Source organism: Ascaphus truei, chromosome 3 (assembly GCF_040206685.1).
Source record: "Ascaphus truei isolate aAscTru1 chromosome 3, aAscTru1.hap1, whole genome shotgun sequence".
Taxonomy (NCBI): Eukaryota; Metazoa; Chordata; class Amphibia; order Anura; family Ascaphidae; genus Ascaphus; species Ascaphus truei.
Genome location: NC_134485.1, coordinates 210,621,564 through 210,645,252, shown reverse-complemented (window position 1 = coordinate 210,645,252; position 23,689 = coordinate 210,621,564). Strand labels below are relative to the sequence as shown.

At 47.8% G+C, this 23,689-nt stretch overlaps 2 protein-coding genes across 4 annotated transcripts in view; one reads left to right on the top strand and one right to left on the bottom strand.

Moving 5' to 3' along the window:
- SCIMP (SLP adaptor and CSK interacting membrane protein) overlaps positions 1 to 17,845 on the bottom strand; it is a 111,506-nt gene extending 93,661 nt beyond the window's left edge. The window contains exons 1-3 of one of the 2 annotated variants that reach the window (XM_075590015.1): positions 17,773 to 17,845; positions 15,169 to 15,363; positions 14,579 to 14,714 (exon numbers count right to left, since the gene is read on the bottom strand). The gene's annotated coding sequence lies outside the window, so the exon portion shown is untranslated. The remainder of the gene's footprint in view (positions 1 to 14,578; positions 14,715 to 15,168; positions 15,364 to 17,772) is intronic. The other variant, XM_075590017.1, reaches the window with a different exon arrangement.
- A 1,565-nt stretch (positions 17,846 to 19,410) lies between these two features.
- Positions 19,411 to 23,689, top strand: part of RABEP1 (rabaptin, RAB GTPase binding effector protein 1) — a 64,223-nt gene continuing 59,944 nt past the window's right edge. For both annotated transcript variants that reach the window (XM_075590010.1, XM_075590009.1), the window contains exon 1: positions 19,411 to 19,569. In XM_075590010.1, the coding sequence (XP_075446125.1) occupies positions 19,536 to 19,569 (34 nt within the window). In that variant the 5' untranslated portion in view covers positions 19,411 to 19,535. The remainder of the gene's footprint in view (positions 19,570 to 23,689) is intronic.

Sequence of the window (23,689 nt, the reverse complement as noted above, 5' to 3'; positions counted from 1 at the left end):
AAAAAACATATCTATAGTCCAGGACTGAGCTGCCTGCGAGCTGGGGCTACCTGCGAGCTGGGCTGCCTGAAAGCTGGGGCTGCCTGAGAGCTGGGGCTGCCTGAGAGCTGGGGCTGCCTGAAAGCTGGGGCTGCCTGAGAGCTGGGGCTGCCTGAGAGCTGGGGCTGCCTGAGAGCTGGGGCTGCCTGAGAGCTGGGGCTGCCTGAGAGCTGGGGCTGCCTGAGAGCTGGGGCTGCCTGAGAGCTGGGGCTGCCTGAGAGCAGGGGCTGCCTGAGAGCTGGGGCTGCCTGAGAGCTGGGGCTGCCTGAGAGCTGGGGCTGCCTGAGAGCTGGGGCTGCCTGAGAGCTGGGCTTGTGATTAGAAAACTTTGTAATGCATCTTTGACAAACACAGCTCTTCCTGATTGTATACACAACTGCTGAGTTGACAAAACCTAGCAATATCCTGCCAAGGCTGTGCCTAATGCCTCAGGCGCATGTGTATTTATTTTTGGACTGTTTTGCTGTTTATGTCTGATGAAAAAATCCATTTCCTTTCTGTTGTCATGGACCGTGTTTGTTTTTTGGGCTCAATAAAAAACAAACTTTCTGTTCACCTGAACTTCTGCATCCCGCCTCAGATTCACCCCCACAACAAAATTTAAAAAAAAAACTCTGACAATTTTCCTGTAAATTACCCTTGAAGAGTTATACATCAATAAAGAACAGGATCAGGTCGTTTGTAGGACTTGGAGAGTGACAGGTTATAAAAAAAAACTTTCCCCAAAAATGTCAGGATTCAAATTAAATTATTATTTTATTTTTAAATTCAACAATGTTCCTGGAATGTAATTGTGAACATCTTTCCATCAATATATAAAGTGACTGTGTAGCAAATAGGGAGACAGAGAGCAGAGAGCATGATGGACGAACGGAAGCTCATTCAGTGGTAATGCTGTGTGTCTGTGTGTGAATTGCACGTTATTATGGTTTCTTTATTACGCTGCGTGCTTTGGGCTATGAATATCAATTCTGTCTTGTGACCCACTAGAGAGAGATGTTCTTGCAATATCTCATTAGCACTGTACAAGTCAACATAAAAAAAGTCATCATTATCTGCTGTCGGCGGCAGTGTCCAGAGTAATTGATGTCATGCCTATGGGTACGATTGTTTGCTAGTTGTGAGCAGCGTAAATGGAATCTTCACATTCATTTGTACTAAATATCACATTAAACGAAATTTTGTTTTATTTATTTGTTCAAGCATTTTTAAGTTTTTAAGTTTTTCTTATTTTTTTTTGTTTTTTACGTAGAACGGGTACCTGCCATGTTGCCCTTTTACAAGCTGCAAACCCAGGTCTAAATTCATGTCTCTATAGAGTCCAAACATAGATGTCTTTATCAATCTGGTTCCTAATGACCTCAAACAACTTCCAAATAAAGAATAACTTGGTTAACCTAACTAGAGAAGAACACAAGGCCTTCACAGATCTGTGACAAGATAAAACCATTGTGATCAAACCCTCAGACAAAAGGGGGGAATATTGTCGTTATGAATAGTGACGACTATGTCAAGGAAAAGAAAAGGCTACTTGCTGATAAAAACTGTTATGAAATTCTCGATAGAGATCCCACAATAGATTATACCAAAGAACTCCTTCAAATTCTAACAGAAGGAGACATGAATAAGGTCATCACTAAGCAAGAAAAAGAATTTGTTGTTGAAAACCCCAAAAATGACTACATTTTAAAGCCTTCCTAAGGTGCATAAGAAGTAGTCCCCACCACTGGGCCGCCCCATAGTCTCGGGGATGGTCAACCTGACGGAGCAAGTAAGCACCTATTTCGATCAAATATTAAGGCCATTCGTGACAGTTCATCCATCTTATCTCAAAGACAGTAAGATATCTTATGAAAACAAGGAGGCGGTGACGATTGAGACAGACACCATTCTGGTATCTCTAGATATTGAGGGTTTTTATTCCAGCATTATCCATGAGGTGGGCATAAAGACAACACAGTATTTCCTGGATACTAGAGGTGACTGCTATCAGACACACAATGAGGTTGTCATCAAACTTCTTAGATTTGTGTTAACTATAAATTACTTTTTTTTTGATAGAAAGTTATACCACCAGACCTAGGGTACAGCAATGGGGACTACTTCTGCCCTATCATATATCAACTTGTACCTGGGCTGGTGGGAGGCTCAAACTGTCTTCTCTGAAGAACTTGAGAGGTTTACTAGTCATGTTGATATATGGGTGAGATACATCGATAATGTGTTCTTACTGTGGAAGGAAAACCTTACATTGCTCCAACAATTTGTTAATGCATTGAATAATAACAATATTAAACTCACTTTTGAGCACAAACACATGAGATTAACTTCCTAGATCTTAAAATACAAAGAGGAAGTGATAATGAATTAATAACCACAACCTACAGAAAAGACACAGCTACAAATAGCCTCTTACATGCTACAAGCCATCACCCACCAACTCTTATCCGAGGGATACCAGTGGGCCAGTTCTTGAGGATATGCAGGAACTGTTCCACAGATGATGCCTTTGAATTTTAGGCAAACCTCATGAAAAAGAGATTCTTAGAGAGGGGGTATAGCAACAGGATAGTTAGATGAGCCTACAAGAGGGCCAAACATACCCCAAGGCACCATCTACAACAAAATAAGGTATTAGATACACAAAGAATATCATCAGGTGTGTAGGCACTTACAAGCAACAGTGGAATGAGATATCAAACATCTTCAGGAGGCATTGGCACATCTTGATGGCAAACACCGATCTTAAATAGGTTCTGAATCCATACATTTCACTTACAAGTAGAATACCACTGAAACTCAAAGATATATTAGTCCATAGCCATTACGAACACCCAATAAGACCAACCTGGCTTCCTGCCAAACCTCAAGGTTCTTATAAGTGTTCCCAGTGTAAGGCTTGCGAATATATGAAGGTCACAAAAACCTTCAAAAATTGGAATGATTCCAAGACTCTTGATATTCGCAAATGTATTAACTGTCAAACACCTGGCGTTATTTACCAGATTGAATGTGTGTGCCACAAAAAATACATAGGGAAAACTAAACACCAATTACGAAGACGAGTCCTGGAGCATCTAGGTTCTATAAGAAATAAACAGGATACACCGGTAGCAAGACATGTACTGAATTTAAATGAGGGCAGCCCCTCTGTCTTGCACTTTATCGGCATAGACCAGATTTCTCCAGGGATCAGAGGGGGAGACTAGAACCAGGCTTTATTCAGAAAAGAAACCAGGTGGATTTAAAACCTAGAGACCCTATCACCGAAGGGGCTTAATGAAGGTTTTATGTTTTCATCTTTCATATAAATATGTTAGTATCGTTTATGTCACATACGACACCCTGCTAGCATGCAACCTGCATACGGGACAAGGTTAATACTGACGCTCGCAAGCGCTCTCACTTCTCACCTCCGCAAAGGTCCGTCAAATGGACAATATCTACTCCACAGGATCCAGGATCGGTGACAGAGTTACAATCACACCCAAGGGTATAAATACTGGCACTTTCTTAAAAGTAGTTGTGTCTCTTTCCTCCACCTATGAAGTGAGTTCCAGCTACCCTGGGTCTCACTTGGAGGCCTCAGGAGGAGCACCAAGGAGAGGGAAAGCTATGCAATGCTGCAAGATCAGAACCTACAATAAACACCATTGTACCATCATCAGTGTGATTCACTATCTAAGAACCAAGAAAGGTGTCAGTATGGACTCTCCTTCCATCCAAAGGACCCATGGTGACTGGAGGCGCTGCAACCACGAATAAGGTACCCTGTACACCCTGTCCTGTTCTCCCCACAACACATTGGAGCACTCAGCTCTTGTACGCACCACCGCATAATATGGAGTAGCAGACCCAATCTCACTTAAGGGGGGGGTGCAAGGGCTACAGTAGTATAGAACATTTATATCATCAAATAGAATATAAAAGGCACATAATGAGCCACACACAGTGTACAGTAACACTAAAGCAAGATTATACAAAAACATAAAATTGATATAAGTTACCAGTTTTCCCTCCAGAGTGGAAATACTAGAAATACTAGCCAGCAAGAGAGGCAACTTAGTAACAGCCCATACTTTGAAGATTATGGCATCACCGATAAGGAATGCACCCACTCTCGGCTCAATGGTGAAGAGCAGCTCACGTCCCCAGAGTACGGTAAGATCAACACCCGGTGTCACTCCACCTCTGTCTCGTCACTGCTGGTAGGTATCCGCTCTCCATCCTGCTCGAGTCAACGGCGGTAAGGGAATGCACCCACTCCCGGTCTGCGGCCTCAGCGATCACGTGACACCATCAAATAAAATGACGGATGGTATATGCACCTGATTTGGGGCTGCTGCAGATGATTGAACACCGCCTAGCCTCGCCTTCTAAGTGTTTTAGTCTGTAAATATCATAAAGCCAAAGGCACTAATGCGTTAAGTATAGAAAATAGACAAATATAGAAAAAAAAGCACACTATCAGTTCCTACGCATTTTGTATCACAAGATACTTCATCAGGGATGATGTTACTTGGGATAAGTATGCTATTTAAACCCCATGAGGTTAGGAACTGGGCAGATAGTATAGAATGAATTAGTACAAGCTACATCTTATTGGTAGGTAAATGATGAAATTAAGACATCAGCTGCAGTTAACACAGAGTGGGTCAAACATGATCCGGCCTCTTCAAAAAACAAAAAAGATCTAAATACATAATTATACAAATTCTTAAAATCCTAACCACACATCACTGAACTAACCACATATGATTTTATTAGCCATTTTGTGTCCTTAAGAACCTGAAATTACAAAAACAATTTAGAGACCACAAAATAAACAATATTATTTCATATTGGGTAAATCACACATCTTTGAGATAAATCTATCCTGATTAACCGTTTAGCTCCCCATAGTAAGGGAAACGTTCAGTATAGAGAAATCCACAGCTGCAAAATAGAGGGTAATAGAACACACCACCATCAGACAGGGGGTCACATAAGTGAAATAATATCGAGGCCTTCATTTAACCCCTTCGGGATCATAGTGTCCTTGTGACAGGGTGAATGAACGTCACCAGCCATATACCTGGCAAACCTATGTTTAGGCTTGCAGTGTAGCAGTGACGAGGTTAAGTTTCAGTTGAGAAGGGCTGCTTAATTAGTCTGACCCCAGCTGCATAATCAAGGTGTTTTAAAACCCCTGGGCTGTACACACATGCAAGCTAGCTGGTCAGGAGACAGGACTGAAATACTGAAGAGATTACTGCTATAAGGTCTGTTTATCAAAGTACATGTATGATGAACTGTCTGTGTCCTGCATGCTGAAGAGAAGCTGCTTTGTTTTCTATGCTGAAGAGAAGCTATTTTGTTTTTGTCTGCTGAAGAGAAGCTATTTTGTTTTTGTATGCTAAAGAGAAGCTATTATGTTTTGTGTGCTGTATGTTTTTAAGGCTCAATAAAGAAGCCTTATCAAGAGAACCCGCATGTGTGGTTGCATGTACCCTGCCACACATGGTGTCAGAAGTGCCGGGATTTCGAGAGCCCCCTGCAGTTGAAGGGCCACACACACACACAAAAATGAGAAAAATGGAAGAATTTTTTTTTTTAACCAATCTTTTTTCTTTATTGGAAGCTTGCAGTAAAAATACAGACAGAAACAACAGTAGATGCTTGACAATGGAGTCATAGGCACATGACTGTATTAAGTATGAGACAACCCAATAAACCTTTTCCTGTTTTCCAAGTAAAAGGAGGGGGGAAATGGAAGAATTTTTAAAAGAGTTTCTGTGCGAGTAGACCAGACAGCAGGGACTGTTAATGCAGGAGCAGGCCCAACTACAATTGCAGCAGCAAACCCAGCTCCTAACCCAGCAGCACAGGATGAGCGGATGGCCAGGTTGCTGACCTAATTCCAGGGGTCTGCCAGTCAAGAACTTGCGAACAAACCCCCGATCCTCCTGAGGAAAATGGCTCTGAACGAGGATCCAGAGGCTTTTCTACTGACATTTGAAAGGTTTGCGGAGCTCAGGGCTGGGCTGCATATCGCTGGACAACTGCTTTGGCCCCGCTCCTCATAGGAGAAGCCCAGGCCTCATATCAGGGCCTCCCAGCAGATCAGGCAATGAACAACCAACAAGTAAAAGCCGCCATACTGGATCGCTTAGGTCTGACCCCAGAGACCTACCGGCAGCAGTTCCGGAACCTGAAGTACACCGCTAAGATGAGACACCGGGTCCTCGCTCAGCGGTTATTGGACTTGTGTACACGCTGGATACAACCTGAGCAGTGCACTAAGGAGGCAATTCTTGAGCAAGTGCTTTTGGAACAATTCCAACAGATAATACCCCCTTCCGCACGCTCATGGGTAAAACGCCATGCTGCTGAAACCCTAGCTTTGGCGGTCTGACTCGTTGAGAACTTCCTTGGGGCAGAGGATCAGGCGAGTGCCCTGGATCTGACGGATCCAACTTCACCAGCACTTGCAGAGACCCAAAGAGGGAGATTGGAACAACGGGGAAACTACGGCCCCTCCATGCACAACCGCCAAGTGCCACGAAAGAAGCAGTCCTTCCAACAAGGAAGAAGTCAAAACGCCGGGCACCGCCGAGACCCTCATCCCCTTCCTGATGTCGGCTTGTCGCCAAATGAGAGGAACTTCCGAGGACGTCACCCACAGGACCCACCAGATGCCTGGTCTCCAGTATCCGGTCCAGAGGAGCGTTATCCACGGCCCCCTCCTGCGAGGGAACCCTCTCCATGTTCCGCCTGCGGAGAACAAGGCCATCGGCATGTGGACTGTCCACAGATGGATTGTTCCTTCAGCAGGACCGTCGCTTCGGCCTTCACTGGAGAAAATTACAAGCCCTGGCTACTTCCAGCCCAGGTTGGGGGAAAAACCGTCCAGGCCCTTGTAGATTCGGGCTCTGGGAAAACTCGGGTCTTCCAGGAACTGTTACCGCCTAACGTGTGTTCTTTTGACTCTCCATGGAGTATAGAATGTATACACAGCGATGTAAAACAGTATCCGATGGCCAAAATCCGGCTACAGGTAAAAGGTCAGGAGGCCTACCTCGAAGTAGGAGTCACCCCTTGGCTCCCTGCCCCCGTTGTGCTCGGCCGGGACTGGCCTTTCTTTTCGGACCTAATGGCTCCAGTCTCTCACGAGGAGCCTTATTCTATGGCTCAGGAGAACCCTGGCAAACCATTCCCCTTCTCGGCAGACCTTTTTCCCAGTAGACACCGGGTTCCAAAGACTCGGAAGCAAAGACACTCTGACAAACAGGACTGGTTGCAGAAATCTGGGTCTCAAGGTGACCATTCTAGTAGCCAGAAGTCACAAGTGATGGCTGGGGATGGCCAGAGGGAGGGGGATATTGGCCCTGGAGATTTACCAGACCTATACCTCCCTGACTTTCGCCAGAGGCAAAGGGAAGACCCAGTCCTTGCTAGACAGTATGATAAGGTGGTAAAAATTGATGAGCAGTGTGACAGGTTGAATGAACGTCACCAGCCATATGCCTGGAAAACCTATGTTTAGGCTTGCAGTGCAGCAGTGACGAGGTTAAGTTGAGAAGGGCTGCTTAATTAGTCTGACCCCAGCTGCATAATCAAGGTGTTAAAACCCCCAGGCTGTACACACATGTAGGAGAGCTGGTGAGGGGACAGGACTGAAAATGCTGAAGAGATTACTGCTGTAAGGTCTGTGTTGCAAAGAACATGTGTGATGAACTGTCTGTCTCCTGCATACTAAAGAGAAGCTATTTTGTTCTGTCTGCTAAAAAGAAGCTATTTTGTTTTGTCTGCTGAAGAAGAAGCTATTTTCTTTTGTTTGCTGATGAGAAGCTATTTGTTTTTGGTGTGCTGTATGTTTTAAGGCTCAAATAAATAAGCCTTATCCAAAGAACCCGCGTGTGTGGTTGCATGTACCCTGCAACATATGGTGTCAGAAGTGGGATTTTGAAAGGCCCGTGCAGTTAAAGGGCCACACACACATACAAGAATGAGAAAAATGGAAGAATTTTTTAAAGAGTTTCTGTGCGAGCAGACCAGACAGCAGGGACAGTTAATGCAGGAGCAGGCCTGGCTACAAGCAGAGAGAGATGAAAGACTATTGCAGCAGAAAACCCAGCTCCTAACCCAGCAACAGGCAGCACAGGAGGAGCGGATGGCCAAGCTGCTGACCCAATTCCAGGGGTCTGCCAGTCCAAAACTTGCAAACAAACCCCCGGTACTCCTGAGGAAAATGGCCCCGAACGAGGATCCTGAGGCTTTTTTACTGACATTTGAAAGGGTTGCCGAAGCTCAGGGCTGAGCTGCAGATCACTGGGCAACTGCTTTGGCCCCGCTCCTCATAGGAGAAGCCCAGGCCTCATATCAGGGCCTCCCAGCAGATCAGGCAATGGACTACCGACAAGTAAAAGCCGCCATACTGGATCGCTTAGGTCTGACCCCAGAGACCTACCGACAGCAGTTCCGGAACATGAAGTACACCGCTAAGAAGAGACCCCGGGTCCTCGCTCAGCGGTTATTGGACTTGTGTACGCGCTGGATACAACCCGAGGAGTGCACTAAGGAGGCAATTCTTGAGCAAGTGGTTTTGGAAAGATTCCTACAAATAATACCCCCTTCCGCACGCTCGTGGGTAAAACGCCACGCTACTGAAACCCTAGCTTTGGCGGTCCGACTCGTGGAGAACTTCCTTGGGGCTGAGGAGCAGGCGAGTGTCCTGGACCCGACGGATCCGACTCCACCGGCACCTGGGGACGCCCAAAGAGGGAGGTCGGATCAATGGGCCAAGTCCAATGGAAGGAGCAGTCGTTCCATCAAGGGCGGAGTCCAAATGCTGGTCCCCGCTGAGACCCTCATCTAGTTCCTGATGTCGGCTCGTCGCAAAATGAGAGGAGCTTCCGAGGACGTCGCTCACAGGACCCACCAGATGCCTGGTCTCCAGTGTCCGGTCCAGCAGAGGGCTATCCACAGCCCCCTCCTACGAGGGAACCCTCTCCATGTTCCGAGAACAAGGCCACTGGCATGTGGACTGTCCACGGATGGATTGTTCATTCGGCAGGACAGTCGCCTTGGCCTCCACTGGAGAAAACTACAAGCCCTGGCTACTTCCAGCCCAGGTTGGGGGAAAAACCGTCCAGCCTTTGTAGATTCGTGCTCTGGGAAAACTCTGGTCTTCCAGGGACTGTTACCGCCTAACGTGTGTTCTTTTGACTCTCCATGGAGCATAGAATGTATACACGGCGATGTACGACGGTATCCGACGGCCAAAATCCGGCTACAGGTAAAGGGTCAGGAGGCCTACCTCGAAGTAGGAGTCGCTTCTTGGCTCCCTGCCCCCGTTGTGCTCGGCCGGGACTGGCCTATCTTTTCGAACCTAATGGCCCCAGTCCCTCACGAGGAGCCTTATTCTGTGGCTCAGGAGAACCCTGGCAAACTGTTCCCCTTCTCGGCAGACCTTTTCCCCAGCCGATACCGGGTTCCAAAGACTCGGAAGCAAAGACGCTCTGACAAACAGGACTGGTTGCAGAAATCTGGGTCTCAAGGTGACCATTCTCGTAGCCAGAGGTCACAAGTGATGGCTGGGGATGGCCAGAGGGAGGGGGATATGGGCCCTGGAGATTTACCAGACCTATACCTCCCTGACTTTCACCAGAGGCAAAGGGAAGACCCAGTCCTTGCTAGACAGTATGACAAGGTGGTAAAAATTGATGAGCAGATTTTAAATGCACAGGGGGTGATAGTATTCCCCCATTTTGAATTATCAAATGATATCCTGTATATGGTGAATAGGCAGACACAAACAGGGGAGGTCACCAGAAAGATATTGGTTCCCAAGGCATTTGTTAAATCTGTGTTCACTCTAGCCCATACTGTCCCTTGGGGTGGTCACCTGGGCAGGGATAAAACATTGGACCGTATTTCGTCCCGATTCTATTGGTCAGGGATGCATAGTGATATTGCTAAGTTATGTGCAGCATGTCCGGAGTGCCAGCTAACTAGTCCGAAGGGACAAAAACCAGCCCCTTTGGTTCCTCTACCCTTGGTGTCAGTTCCCTTTGAAAGGATTGGGGTAGACTTGGTAGGACCTCTAGAACCTTCTGCGAAAGGACACAGGTTTATTCTTGTAATAGTTGACTATGCAACAAGGTATCCTGAGGCATTCCCCCTAAGAAAAGCAACGGCGAAGCAAGTAGCCAACAAGTTGTTGGAGCTGTTCTCACGGTTTGGACTTCCCCAAGTTATGTTGACAGACCAAGGTACAAATTTTATGGCAAAACTGATGCAGGACGTCTTAAAATTACTAGAGGTCAAGTCGGTTGGGACATCGGTCTACCATCCACAGACTGACGGATTGGTGGAAAGATTTAACCGAACTCTAAAAGGGATGCTGAGGAAATTTGTAGATTCGGAGAAGAGAGCCTGGGATGAACTTCTCCCTTTTATGCTGTTTGCAGTGCGGGAAGTTCCCCAGTCCTCCACGGGATTCTCTCCATTTGAACTGCTGTATGGCCGACAACCCCGGGGTATCCTAGACCTCCTAAAGGAGTGCTGGGAGGAACAGCGGTCCCCTTCTAAGAATACCCTGCAATATGTACTAGACCTTAGGAAGCGCCTAGATGTGGTCGGCCATTTTGCTAGGGAGAATCTTAGATCAGCCCAGGACAGCCAGGAGAGACATTATAATCAGAATGCTCACATGAGAGTGTTTCACCCGGGAGACCAGGTAATGATGTTGTTACCCAGTTGTGAGAGCAAACTCCTAGTCAAATGGCAGGGCCCACTCGAAGTATTCCGCCGCACGGGTGATGTGGATTACGAGATCGCTCAACCAGGGTCCAGGAAGGGTAAACAAATTTACCATGTGAACTTGCTGAAACCCTGGAAGATGCAGCAGTCTCTATTCATCCACCCGGTGGAGGAGGAAACGGACTTGGGTCCTCAGCCCCCATGGGAGAACATCGTGGGTGACGATAAAATCCCAATGAGTAGACAGTTGTCCTCTGAACAAAAAGGGGACTTGTTAGAAATAATTACACAATTCCATGATGTTTTTTCTGATTGCCAGGGCAAACTAATTTAATGTCACATGTGATCGAGACAGCACCTGGGGTAAAAGTACGTTCCCGTCCTTATAGGTTGCCTGAAAGTCGTAGAGCCCTGGTAGAGAAGGAGGTACAAGAAATGTTACACTGAGGAGTGATTGAGGAATCATGCAGTGAGTGGTGTAGTCCACTAGTTATGGTCCCTAAACCCGATGGGAAGGTAAGATTTTGTGTGTATCCAAGTTTGACGCATATCCGATTCCAAGGATGGACGAGTTAATTGATGCCCTTGGTAACGCGGAATATATATCCACGCTGGACTTAACAAAAGTATACTGGCAAATACCTTTAGAGGAAAAGTCCAAGTGCAAAACAGCTTTTGCAACTCCCATGGGTTTATACCAGTTTGTGACAATGCCATTTGGACTGCATGGAGCCCCAGCTACATTTCAGAGACTCATGGATAAAGTGCTGAGACCCCATAGGGCTTATGCCGCAGCCTACCTAGATGACATTGTCATTTATAGTAAACACTGGCGGGCCCATCTAAATAGGCTGAAAGCGGTCCTCAAATCTCTAAGAGAGGCAGGGCTCACAGCAAACCCTAAGAAATGTGCCTTAGGTAAGGCAGAAACCAAATACTTAGGGTATGCAGTGGGAGGTGGAAAAGTAAGGCCACTAGCCGACAAGGTAGTTGCCCTGAAAGAAGTTCCGACCCCCCAAATAAAAACGCAGGTACGCTCTCTGCTGGGTTTAGCAGGGTACTATCGGCGGTTCATCCCTAACTACTCGGAAGTTGCAGCCCCATTAACAGACCTCACAAAAATGTGTGCCCCTACACAAGTGGTATGGTCAAGGGAGTGTCAGAGAGCCTTTGAGGACATAAAAAGGTGTCTATCAGGGGGGGCGTGCCGATGACGTCAACCGGAGCAGTCGGGTGAAGGGAGAGCTCCGGAGACCCGCTCGTATAAACGACACTACAAAACACTTTTCGTCTGGTGAAAATTTCCCCAAAGTGCCCCACGTAACCCCCAAACAATCAGGCATGTCGCACAAGGCAAGAAACCAACCAGCCCAGGGGGTATCTAAGTATTTCACTCCCGCAAAGCAGAGCGCTGAAGCGGGAGGAAAAAAACAAGATAGCGGATCCCTGCCCGGAGCACGAGGCCACAAGCAGGGGCCGCCTGACCCTGAAAGTCCCGGCGAAAGCTCCCCCCCGGACGGGGGAATTACAAAAGCCTTTTTGGAGGAGCTCCATGCTACACTACATAGATCCCTCCAAGCTGATCTTAAAGACGCGGTGTCTGAGATTAAGCAAGATATACAAGGCCTGCAAGAGCGAACTACAACGCTGGAGAACAGGCTGGAAGAGGCCCTGAAACACCAATTGGACGCAGACGAGGAAATAATCCGTCTGGGTCACGAAATCCATTCGCTACGGGACGGGCTAGAGGACCAAGAAAACTGGGATCGCCGCCAGAATTGAAGGATCCGCGGCATCCCGGAAGCGGTCCTGCCTGGTCAACTGAAAGAATACCTAACAGACTTGTTCACCTCCATCTGTGGAGATTTGGATCAGCGAGATCTAGAAATCGACAGAGCGCACAGAGCGCTGGGGCCGCGGTCCGATGACACGAACCGCCGACGCGACGTGATAACCCGGCTCCACAGCTATTCAACATAAGACAAGCTCACCGGAGCCTGCAGAGAGTGGGACACAGCTCTGTTCCGTGGTGAGCCACTACAGATCTATAACGATCTGTCAAAATTGACTGTCAACCGCCGGAAAGAAATGCGCCCCCTCACTCTGCTCTTGAGGGCATTAAATACAAGTGGGGATTTCCTATTAAGCTTGTTATAAATAACAAAGGGAAATTCCTCACGATCTGCTACCCTGAGGACATGGAACAGCTGGCGAAGGCCCTGGGCCTCACCCTACACCTACCCCGAGCCTCTGAACCAACCCGGAACCGGCCCAGTGACACAGAAGACCCGCCAGTAAGAGCCTCAGAGAGAATAGCGGAGCAAAGGCAAGTACGGGACAAATGAAAACAAATCCCACGCTACTTACCTGACCTGATTTGATGATCCCCTGAAGACGAGGACATTCCCTTGTGCTGGAGCAGCGGAGACTCGGAGTGCCTCACTTTGCCAAGAGGCGCCCGACTGCTGCCCGCAGAGGCTGGCGCTGATATTGCCCTCTAACGCGACCCATCCACATCGAAAGGCACCGCACCATCCAACAAGGGACTAACCGCAACGATCGACCAGACATGGAGAGGCCATGCCACGTGGAGGACCGCAGCAGCTGACATGATGCAGACAACATCTTGCTCCTCCCTCTCCCCCTCGGCTGAGGGGAAACTGGTGATTCTCCCGTCAAGATGCTGAGAGACAACTACCGTGTCTCCCGAGACCCGTTGCGGAGAAAGACAGACTTCCAGAACTGTCGAGACCCTGACTATTGCACCCCACGAACGCCAGCAGGTGACGTCGCGGCGACTGGGTCTGTAGCGGGGAGCAATGCATAAGTTTAGTTAGCTAGAGTTAGCTCAGTTATTTTAGGTTATTAAAATCTACCTGGTTATGTAGAATTCAGTTTGCTGCCCTAGAGAGGCAGAGTTAAGTTGAGAATACCCTCTCCCCCCACCGCCCCACCCACCCCCTCCCCCCCCTCCCCCCCTTCCCCCCACTCCTCCCCGCACGCCTCCCCCTCCCCACACACCCCCTCCCCACGCCTCCCCCTTCCATCCCCCCCCGCACCTTTACCCCTCACCCCCTCCCTTTAACCTCCACCCCCCTAGAACACCCAGTGCAATGAATGGATAGGCAACATGCTATGTATGAGAGATTAGTGAATCCGGGGATGTGGTGGTTATATAAGAACGATCTAAAAGTGAACTGAGAACCTCCTAATTGTAAGGTTCCTCACAATGCATGTAATGAAAGAAGTAACTGTACAGGAGAACAATGTTGTAGGTCTCCCCCCACCCCCCCCCCCAATCCCTCCCCTCCCTACCCTGCTACCTACCCCCCCCTTCCCCCTCATCCCCCCCAGGTCCCCACTCTTCTCGCTTCCCCCCTGTGTACCCCTCCCCCCCCAACCCCTTAGGTCTATGTCCAAATACAAAGTCAAGACACTGAAAAGCGATCCAGCATGTTTAGGGCAGAAGACCAAGATGCCCTCCAATTAAAAAATGTGAGATATGTGCAAACAACCCTGGGCAATGTATATAATGCTTGAAATGTATTTCTACAAACAAAAAATGTGTCTATCAGAGGGTCCCGTCCTTAGAAGCCCAGACTTCAACAGGTCTTTTGTAGTGCAAACCGATGCATCAGAGATAGGGCTAGGGGCAGTATTGTCACAACAGTTTGAGAGAGTGGAACATCCGATCCTTTTTCTGAGTAGGAAATTGTTCCCGAGGGAAAAAAACTACTCAGTGATTGAGAAGGAGTGCCTCGCAGTAAAGTGGTCAATCGAGGTTTTGAGGCATTACCTGGCAGGAGTCCATTTTACTCTGGTGACGGACCAAGCTCCATTGAAGTGGTTAAATAGTATGAAGGACTCCAATGCTAGATTGACCAGGTGGTATATAGCCCTCCAACCCTTCTCATTTGAGATTCAGCACAGGCCTGGAAAAGAAAATGCAAATGCTGACTTATTTTCTAGAGAAGGGGTGGATGGTCGGGCTTCAGCCGTGCGTGGCCCCAGCCACACACTAACAGGGGAGGAATGTGACAGGGTGAATAAACGTCACCAGCCATATACCTGGCAAACCTATGTTTAGGCTTGCAGTGCAGCAGTGACGAGGTTAAGTTTCAGTTGAGAAGGGCTGCTTAATTAGTCTGACCCCAGCTGCATAATCAAGGTGTTGTAAAACCCCCAGGCTGTACAGACATGCAGTTTGTTTGTGAATGGTGCTCTAAAAGTGCTAAGACTGTGTATAATGGAAGGGAGCATAAACTGGGTATAATAATATAAACAGTACTAAACCTTAGGTGGGCATAGGATACCCTGAAGGTTGGGGTTGGTTGTCCAAAGACACCCCCCCTTCCTCATTGGGTTAGCCCCAGGTAATGTACTCACGTATTGTCCTTCCCAGGGTCTCCCTTCCAAAGCGTGCAGCTGTATGGTAAAACGTTCCAAAGGCCAGGGTGTGCAGCGCACAGCAAAGATGAAAGAGCAGGTCTTGCAATAAAAATCCTTTATTATTCAAACATCTGGTTGTGGGACAGCAGCAAACTTCAACGCGTTTCGTTCAAAGAACTTTTTCAAGAAGTGCTGTATACAGTAAAATAGTCAGTTTAAATGCAGCTGTTCGCCCCGTTTTCGCGCCAAAAATGACGCATTGGGGACTTTACTACAACAATCAGTTTATTTATACCCTTATCCAGTCCTGTTTTTCTGTTTACATACTGAAGGGATTCAGTGCTGAAGCGCCTTTGTCACTGGAAGTTAGATCTGCAACCCTGCCTTTCACCATTATCACCCAGCACACAGCACTTCCACTGCAGCAAGGGATTCTGGGAAATGACATGCAAATGAGCACACAGTGCCATACATATAGCAGGGCTCAAAAAGAAAAGAGAAAACACACTATTAGTATAAATTTAAAAGTAATTAGTATTTATAATATGAATGAAATAACACTTACATAAAAACGGATCACAATAGATCCAAACAGCACTCCAGCTCCCCCAATTAATAATAATAATTACTTTAAAATTTATACTAATAGTGTGTTTTCTCTTCTCTTTTTGCGCCCTGCTAAATGTATGGTTGTATTCGGTTGTTTGCCCCGCTGATCACGGGAGAGTGAGGAGCTGCAGAGAGACCTTTTATCACACTGTTTAGGATAAAATGGTGAAAGGCTAGGGTGACCAGATTTTCAAAATGAAAAACCGGGACACATTAAAAAATTATTTATAAAACAAATTACATCACATGATGCACCCCGTTGCCATGACAACGAGACACTGATGTCATCAGATGGTGACATGTTGCCATGACACTGTGGCATCACGTGATGCCTCGGCGCCATAATGCGTCCCGTTGTCATGTCAACTTGATGCCGCGTGACGTCACAGAGCGGCTCGTTGTTATAGCAATGTGTATTACGTGACGTCGCGCAGCCATGTTAACGGAATTTGGAGGGGAGGATACAGCCAAAGGCAAGATAAATATATATATATATAATAAATAGATCTAAAAAAATGTTATCTCCACACAGAGCCACTGACCCACAGAGTCACTGACCTACACACCCACTGACCACAGAGTAACTGACCTACACAGAGCCACTGACCCACAGAGTCACTGACCCACACACCCACACACACGGAGCCACTGACCCACACACACGGAGCCACTGACCCACACACACGGAGCCACTGACCCACACACACAGAGCCACTGACCCACACACAGAGCCACTGACCCACACACACAGAGCCACTGACCCATAACACCCACACACACGGAGCCACTGACCCACACAAGGAGCCACTGACCCACACACACGGAGCCACTGACCCACACACACAGAGCCACTGACCCACACACACAGAGCCACTGACCCACACACACAGAGCTACTGACCCATAACACCCACACACACAGAGCCACTGACCCACACACCCACACACAGAGCCACTGACCCACACAAGGAGCCACTGACCCACACACACACACAAAGCCACTGACCCCCACACACACAGAGAGCCACTGACCCCCCCACACACACAGAGCCACTGACCCACACACACAGAGCCACTGACCCACACACACAGCACCACTGACCCCCCCCCCACACACACACACACAGCCACTGACCCACACACACACACAGAGCCACTGACCCACACACACACACACACACACACACACACTGACCCACACACACAGAGCCACTGACCCACACACACAGAGCCACTGACCCACACACACAGAGCCACTTACCCCCACACACACAGAGAGCCACTGACCCACACACACACACAGAGCCACTGACCCCCACACACACACAGAGCCACTGACCCACACACACAGCGCCACTGACCCCCCCCCACACACACACACACAGAGCCACTGACCCACACACACACACACACACACACAGAGCCACTGACCCACACACACACACAGAGCCACTGACCCACACACACACACACACAGAGCCACTGACCCACACACACAGAGCCACTGACCCACACACACACAGAGCCACTGACCAACACACACACAGAGCCACTGCCCCCCCCCCCACACACACACACACAGGCACTGCCCCCCCCCCCCCACACACACAGGCACTGCCCCCCCCCCCCCCCACACACACACACACACAGGCACTGACCCACACACACAGAGGCACTGACCCCCCCCCCCCCCCCACACACACACACACAGGCACTGACCCCCCCCCACACACACACACACAGGGGCACTGACCCACACCCACACCGAGCCACTGACCCACACACAAACACAGAGCCACTGACCCCCACACACACAGAGCCAGTGACACACACACACACCCAGTGACACACACACAGAGCCAGTGACACACACACACAGAGCCAGTGACACACACACACAGACAGACAGACACACACATAGAGCCAGTGACACACACACACACACAGACAGACAGACAGACACACACACACTCTCTCTCTCTCTCTGTCCTACCTGTCACTGTGGAGCATGGAGGGGGGGAAACCATCTTGACTGGCAGCAGGCACCTCACTTCCGCACTGCTGAGGCTCCGCTGACACTAACCCCGCCCCCACCCTCTGCAGCTAACCCCGCCCCCACCCTCTGCAGCTAACCCCGCCCCCACCCTCTGCAGCTAACCCCGCCCCCACCCTCTGCAGCTAACCCCGCCCCCACCCTCTGCAGATAACCCCGCCCCCACCCTCTGCAGCTAACCCCGCCCCCACCCTCTGCAGCTAACCCCGCCCCCACCCTCTGCAGCTAACCCCGCCCCCACCCTCTGCAGATAACCCCGCCCCCACCCTCTGCAGCTAACCCCGCCCCCACCCTCTGCAGTCACTCCGGCCTCCGCTCTCCTCTCTGTCGGCATTCTGTGCTCTCTGCTGCCCCCCTGCTCTGATAGCCAAATCCGGAACAGCACAAAAAAACGGGACATTTAAAAAAATGCGGGGCAGCCGGGACAGCCATTAAAAAACCCGGGACTGTCCCGGCTAAAACGGGACACCTGGTCACCCTATGAAAGGCAGGGTTGCAGACCTGTCTGAGACATGCAAATGAGCATACAGTAATATTTACACTTGCTATATGCTTTACTGTGGAGGGTTTTTGTCGCTTTTTTACCCACCATAACCTTAATCATGTGTGATGAAAACCTACTCTCAGTCTCAAACCAGCAAAGCCAGTACAACCAACCTCACACTGAAGAGACCCACAAGGTTGAAACAGTCTGTCTGTGAGTGGGTTTACTGGCTTTGCATCTCATCCCAGCCTATGTTTAAAAGCTGTGTTTAAAGCACATGCATTGGCTTAAGGCTACGGTCCCAGTCACTGCTGCAGCGCACACCTCGGCGTGCGCTGTGTGGGTAAGCACCGCCCCTCAATGGGGCTGGGCCCAGTACTCACCTTCCGGCTGAAGGTGCAGCCTCGCTGTACTCGCAGTTATTTTTAACTCAATGGAATTGAGTTCAGAACTGGCGACGGAGGCGTGGCCACTCCCCTGCCAGCGGTTCACCCAATGAGGGCGAACCAGCCGTGTGAGGTCATGACCACGCCCCCACAAAACCCCGACCACGCCCCCTCCCGTCGCAATCTCCCTCAAGACCGCAGATCGCGGGTAGCGCTGTGCACACTCCGCCCCCCCCCGCCGGGCGCGCGTCACAGTGATCACTGGGACCGCAGCCTAAGGTTGTTCATGTAATGTGAGCTTGAGACAAAAGGTGGCACTGTGTGCTCATTTGCATGTCATTTCCCAGAATCCATGCTGCAGTGGAAGTGCTGTGTGATAATGGTGAAAGGCGGGGTTGCAGACCTGTCTGAGACATGCAAATGAGCATTAGTGGATTGTGTATGCATTTGTTTATTTACAGAATAAGTAGTGTAATAATAACACTGTCTTTGACGAAGTTTGAATCCCTGTGCCACTTTATCATTCACTTAAGACACCAAAAATAAGATTGCAAGCTCCTATGGAGACTGACACACAATCGTCGTTTTATTCCCCACCCTACATCTCTACTCTTTTCCCGCCTATAACCTAAAAAACAGCATCTATCTGCTGCCCAAAACAAACATGGCCGCCAAGACCACTGCCCTTTCAGGGAGTCACCACGCAAGACCGCGGATACGCGCCGCTCGGCCCCGGCTGTCAGGATGACGCGGTGCTGCTGGAGGATGCCGAGGCCCGTGTCCGGTTCACTGTCCTCCGCTCCCCGACACTGACTTCCCCACCGGGGGGCGGCATGGCGGAGGCGGGGCGCGCGGCAGGGCAGGACGGTAAGTTCCCGGTCCTCTTGCCGGGGGGAGAGGAGGAGGAGGAGGAGGGAGAGACAAGCGACGCGGCCTGCGCAGCCGCGGGCTGTCCTGGGACCAGCAGTAGTGAGGATGCGGGGAGGGGGCTAGCAAGAAATATACCCGATATGTGGGAGGCTGGTGATACTCAGCACCGATGGGTGAGGCAGCAGGGAGGGGTGTGTATGTTTGACCATGTACAGTATGTGTGTGTATATATAATATAGTTACACATGTATCTTTTATTATATGTTTTATATATATATACACACACACACACACACACACACACACATATGCCAGTGCATGTCTGTTAATGCATGTAAAATGATTTGTAAGGAGGGTGTGGGGCTTGTTATGAGGGAACAGTTATCAGTTAAGTGATTAGATAAGTGATTTGGTATTCAGGCTCCCTAATTAATAAGGCAGGAGGGGACAGATGTAGTTACCAGGGCGGTGTGAGATCCCGGGTTAGCTGCTTTCTCAGGGCAGGCTCACTATTTAAAGGGCACCTCTAATTGAGAGATTCCTGCCTAATTAGGCAGATGAGCCAGCACATCGGAGCGGCTGGTGGCAAGTGTGGCAGGAAGGAAAATGATGTGATTTCCACACCCAGTGTATCTTATCTTGGCATGAACTGTGTATATTGTAGCCATGAAGTGTGGGTTGTAGCTTGTGGTATCTTTACCTGTACTTTTGAGTCAAGATGGTCCCACAAAGTCATAGTTTGCTGTCTTTTGACTTGATGTTAATCTTGAAAGATAATCAAAATGATGAAATATTTTTATAAATATTCTCCCATGCAATTTTTTTTGCTTGGTTGTGTCAGAAAGTTGTCTGTTTTCAGAAGATTAGGGCTATAATTATATACAGTGGTTGACAAATCACCAAAAATCTACTCGCCACACAAAAAAATCTACTCGCCACCTAGTACCAAACGTGTGCTGCTTGGGCCAATATTTACTCGCCCGGGGGTTAAATCCACTCGCCCGGGGCGAGCAAATGTATAGGTTTGTCGAACACTGATTATATATACATGTGTATGTCTGTTTCCAGATTTAAAAATAAATGTATACCTTTCTATAGTGTGTGTGTGTGTGTGTGTGTGTGTGTGTGTGTGTGTGTGTGTGTGTGTGTGTGTGTGTGTGTGTGTGTGTGTGTGTGTGTGTGTGTGTGTGTGTTGTGCAGTGTTCGACAAACCTATACATTTGCATGCCCCGGGCGAGTGGATTTAACATCGTGGCGAGCTCCTATTGGCCCAAGCAGCACACGTGTGGTACTAGGTGGCGAGTCCATGCTGCAAGGGGAGGGAAATTTGTAGGCGTTCTACATATATGCCCAGAGAGCTTTTCGTGTTGGTTTTTCAGTTTCTTCATTTTTTCTCCATGTGACTCCCAAGACCACATGAAGCTGTCTATAGGTCACAGGATCTGTGCTGATTGCCACTGTGTGTTTTGTGGTTTTCATCCTGGATAATAACTGGGGCTGGCGATGGTTTATGATGACATTGGCTTCCTACCAGGTGCACAGTTACGAACGCGCAGCTCATCTTCTTACCTGGTAATCACAAACCATGACATGGAAAAAAGAGCAGCGTGGAAAGCATTTATACCTGTGTTGTTTTTTCCATTAGTACTTTCCTAGGTATTCAACAGCTGGCCTGATGGTTAGTGACTGTTGTTAAAGCTTTAAATGGCTGTCGTGATGACGTGTCTATTGTTTATGCTGTTGGCCTCAGTCATGTTGGCTTCTAAGTGAAATTAGTTCCATCAAACAACATATGCATACTTTGAACTAGGTAGTTACTAGGTAGGTAGTTTTCATGTCACTTGTAATGCAAGTCTAGCTGTAGAATAGAAGTTGTTTTCAATTTTTTTATTTTTAAGATTTAAGGTGGTAATTCCCTATGATGGTAAACTATCCACTATAAAGCATGTAATCAGGATGAAATAGGAAATGTAAAGGTAGGATATGTGGGTCTGCAATGCATTGCAGCTCAATACATCCTGGGCCCTCGAACAGTGAAAGGCGAATAATAGTATGTTCACATCACTGTTACACTATTTTCTTATGCCGATATGGACTGATGTAACGATTTTAGTAATAAGCAGCTCCCCGTTGCAAAATGTTGTTCAATATTATAAAAGGTGCCACTTTGTCCATGTGAGTCTACAACATGATTTTAATCTAATTTTGCAACCGATCACTGCTTGAAGTCTTTCCAGCTACACTTTAAAATATTTTCTTTTCTGATGCCCCATTTTGATGTTCTCTGTGGTGATTCATTCCTTTTTACCCTGTAGCACTTCAAGGATATCTGCTTGTAAAATTGTAATCAAGTGCTTCTTCCTATATTACAATTTAGAACAACAAAAAACATGAACTTTGCAATTTTGTAAATAAATGTTTTTTTCTTTAAAGCTGCAGTTCAAGCAATATCCTGCATGTGTGGTTTTTTTTTTTTAAAATAAATCAGTTCTGTAGTAAGAAAAAAACTTTTAGCGTTTTCTGTTTAAAAAACAACAACTTTGAAAGACCAATTTTCTTGTATTCTATTTTAACAAGCATGCTTGTACCTATAGCAATCAATTACATTCCCCATATTTAAAGATGTCGCCAAACTTTGCCGATCAATAGACGGAGAACGAATTGACCGGCAGCTATGCAGTTCTTTAGGTAATTAGAGATTGCCCACATGAAACTATTGAAGTAAATAAAAAATAAAAAGACTGAACTGCAGCTTTAAATGGGGACTGCACCTAACAACCTGAGCGCATTTATTTATAAAATGTTTTACCAGGAAGTAATACATTTAGAGTTACCTCTCGTTTTCAAGTACATCCTGGGCACAGAGTTCTAACATTAAATTGTTACATTAAATAAACCTAGTTTTACAGTCAATTCACAGACATTTCATGGACAGTTTGGCTGGGGCCATGGTACTGCAGACTGTGCGGAGGTATCCGCACGCTAAGCGAACAGACTGCCTTATGGCAGTGTTCGCGTCCATGCGGCGTGCTCGTGTGCGCGGGAGGGGGCTCGCGCGGTGCAAGAAATCAGTTAAAACTTGGTGCGACAGGACGGTCATGTGAGCGGTTTGCCCAATGAGGGCGAACCAGCTCCATGACGCCCTCCCACCGGCCGTCCACCATGGCCATATAAGCGCCCGCTCACTGGACAGCCTCCGCACAGGCGAGGGCACCATGGCCCCAGCCTTAGAGTTGGAAAATTGGGTACAGGGGTTAAAAGGGCTGATGAGTTTCAGATTGGTATAAAATGACTGCAAGTGACCATTATCATATTTGTAACTTTCGTTTACACAAAGCATGAGATGTTATAGTTCAAATTCCAGCGAAACACGTGTTACTTTGTAATACAGAGAAGTGGGAACTCCACATCATGTTTTGAACTGTCACTGAGGTCTTCTGAAGATTGTTGCAATCTGCTGCAGTGAGTATGCAAAATATGGCCTTGTTGCAAGAGAGGATGGCTGTTCTGGAGCAAAGGAAGGCCCAGATTTATTTAGGTCACTGGTTTCCAACCTTTAATTGGTTAAGGAACCCTATAATTATATTGCGAAATTCTGTGGCACCGAAAACCTCTCTAACAGCGCGTCTGAGATCAGATGCATTCTAAGGAATCCAAACCCTCTCTAACAGCGCGTCTGAGATCAGATGCATTCTAAGGAATCCAAACCCTCTCTAACAGCGCGTCTGAGATCAGATGCATTCTAAGGAATCCAAACCCTCTCTAACAGCGCGTCTGAGATCAGATGAATTGTAACTTCTCCTGTATTTGGTACCATTTTTCAAATGACCTGAAAATTTTAGGGATGCCTGGGGAAGCCCTGTTGAACACTGTACTAGATGGTACAAAATCTTATGGCTTAACGTGGGCTAGGATTTAGCAGTGACTTTGGTCCGAAATGTAATTGTACTGCTTTTATGGTGACTAACAAAAATGCTTATAGGGATCTGGTACAACCATACTACTGTACATTAGTAGGATTACATGTCGTTTACTCCAGAAAAAAGTGTCAGGAGTTGGCTGTTAAAGGTGCAGTCTCACATGCAATGACTGTTTTATAGAATTTTCTTTCTTCTTC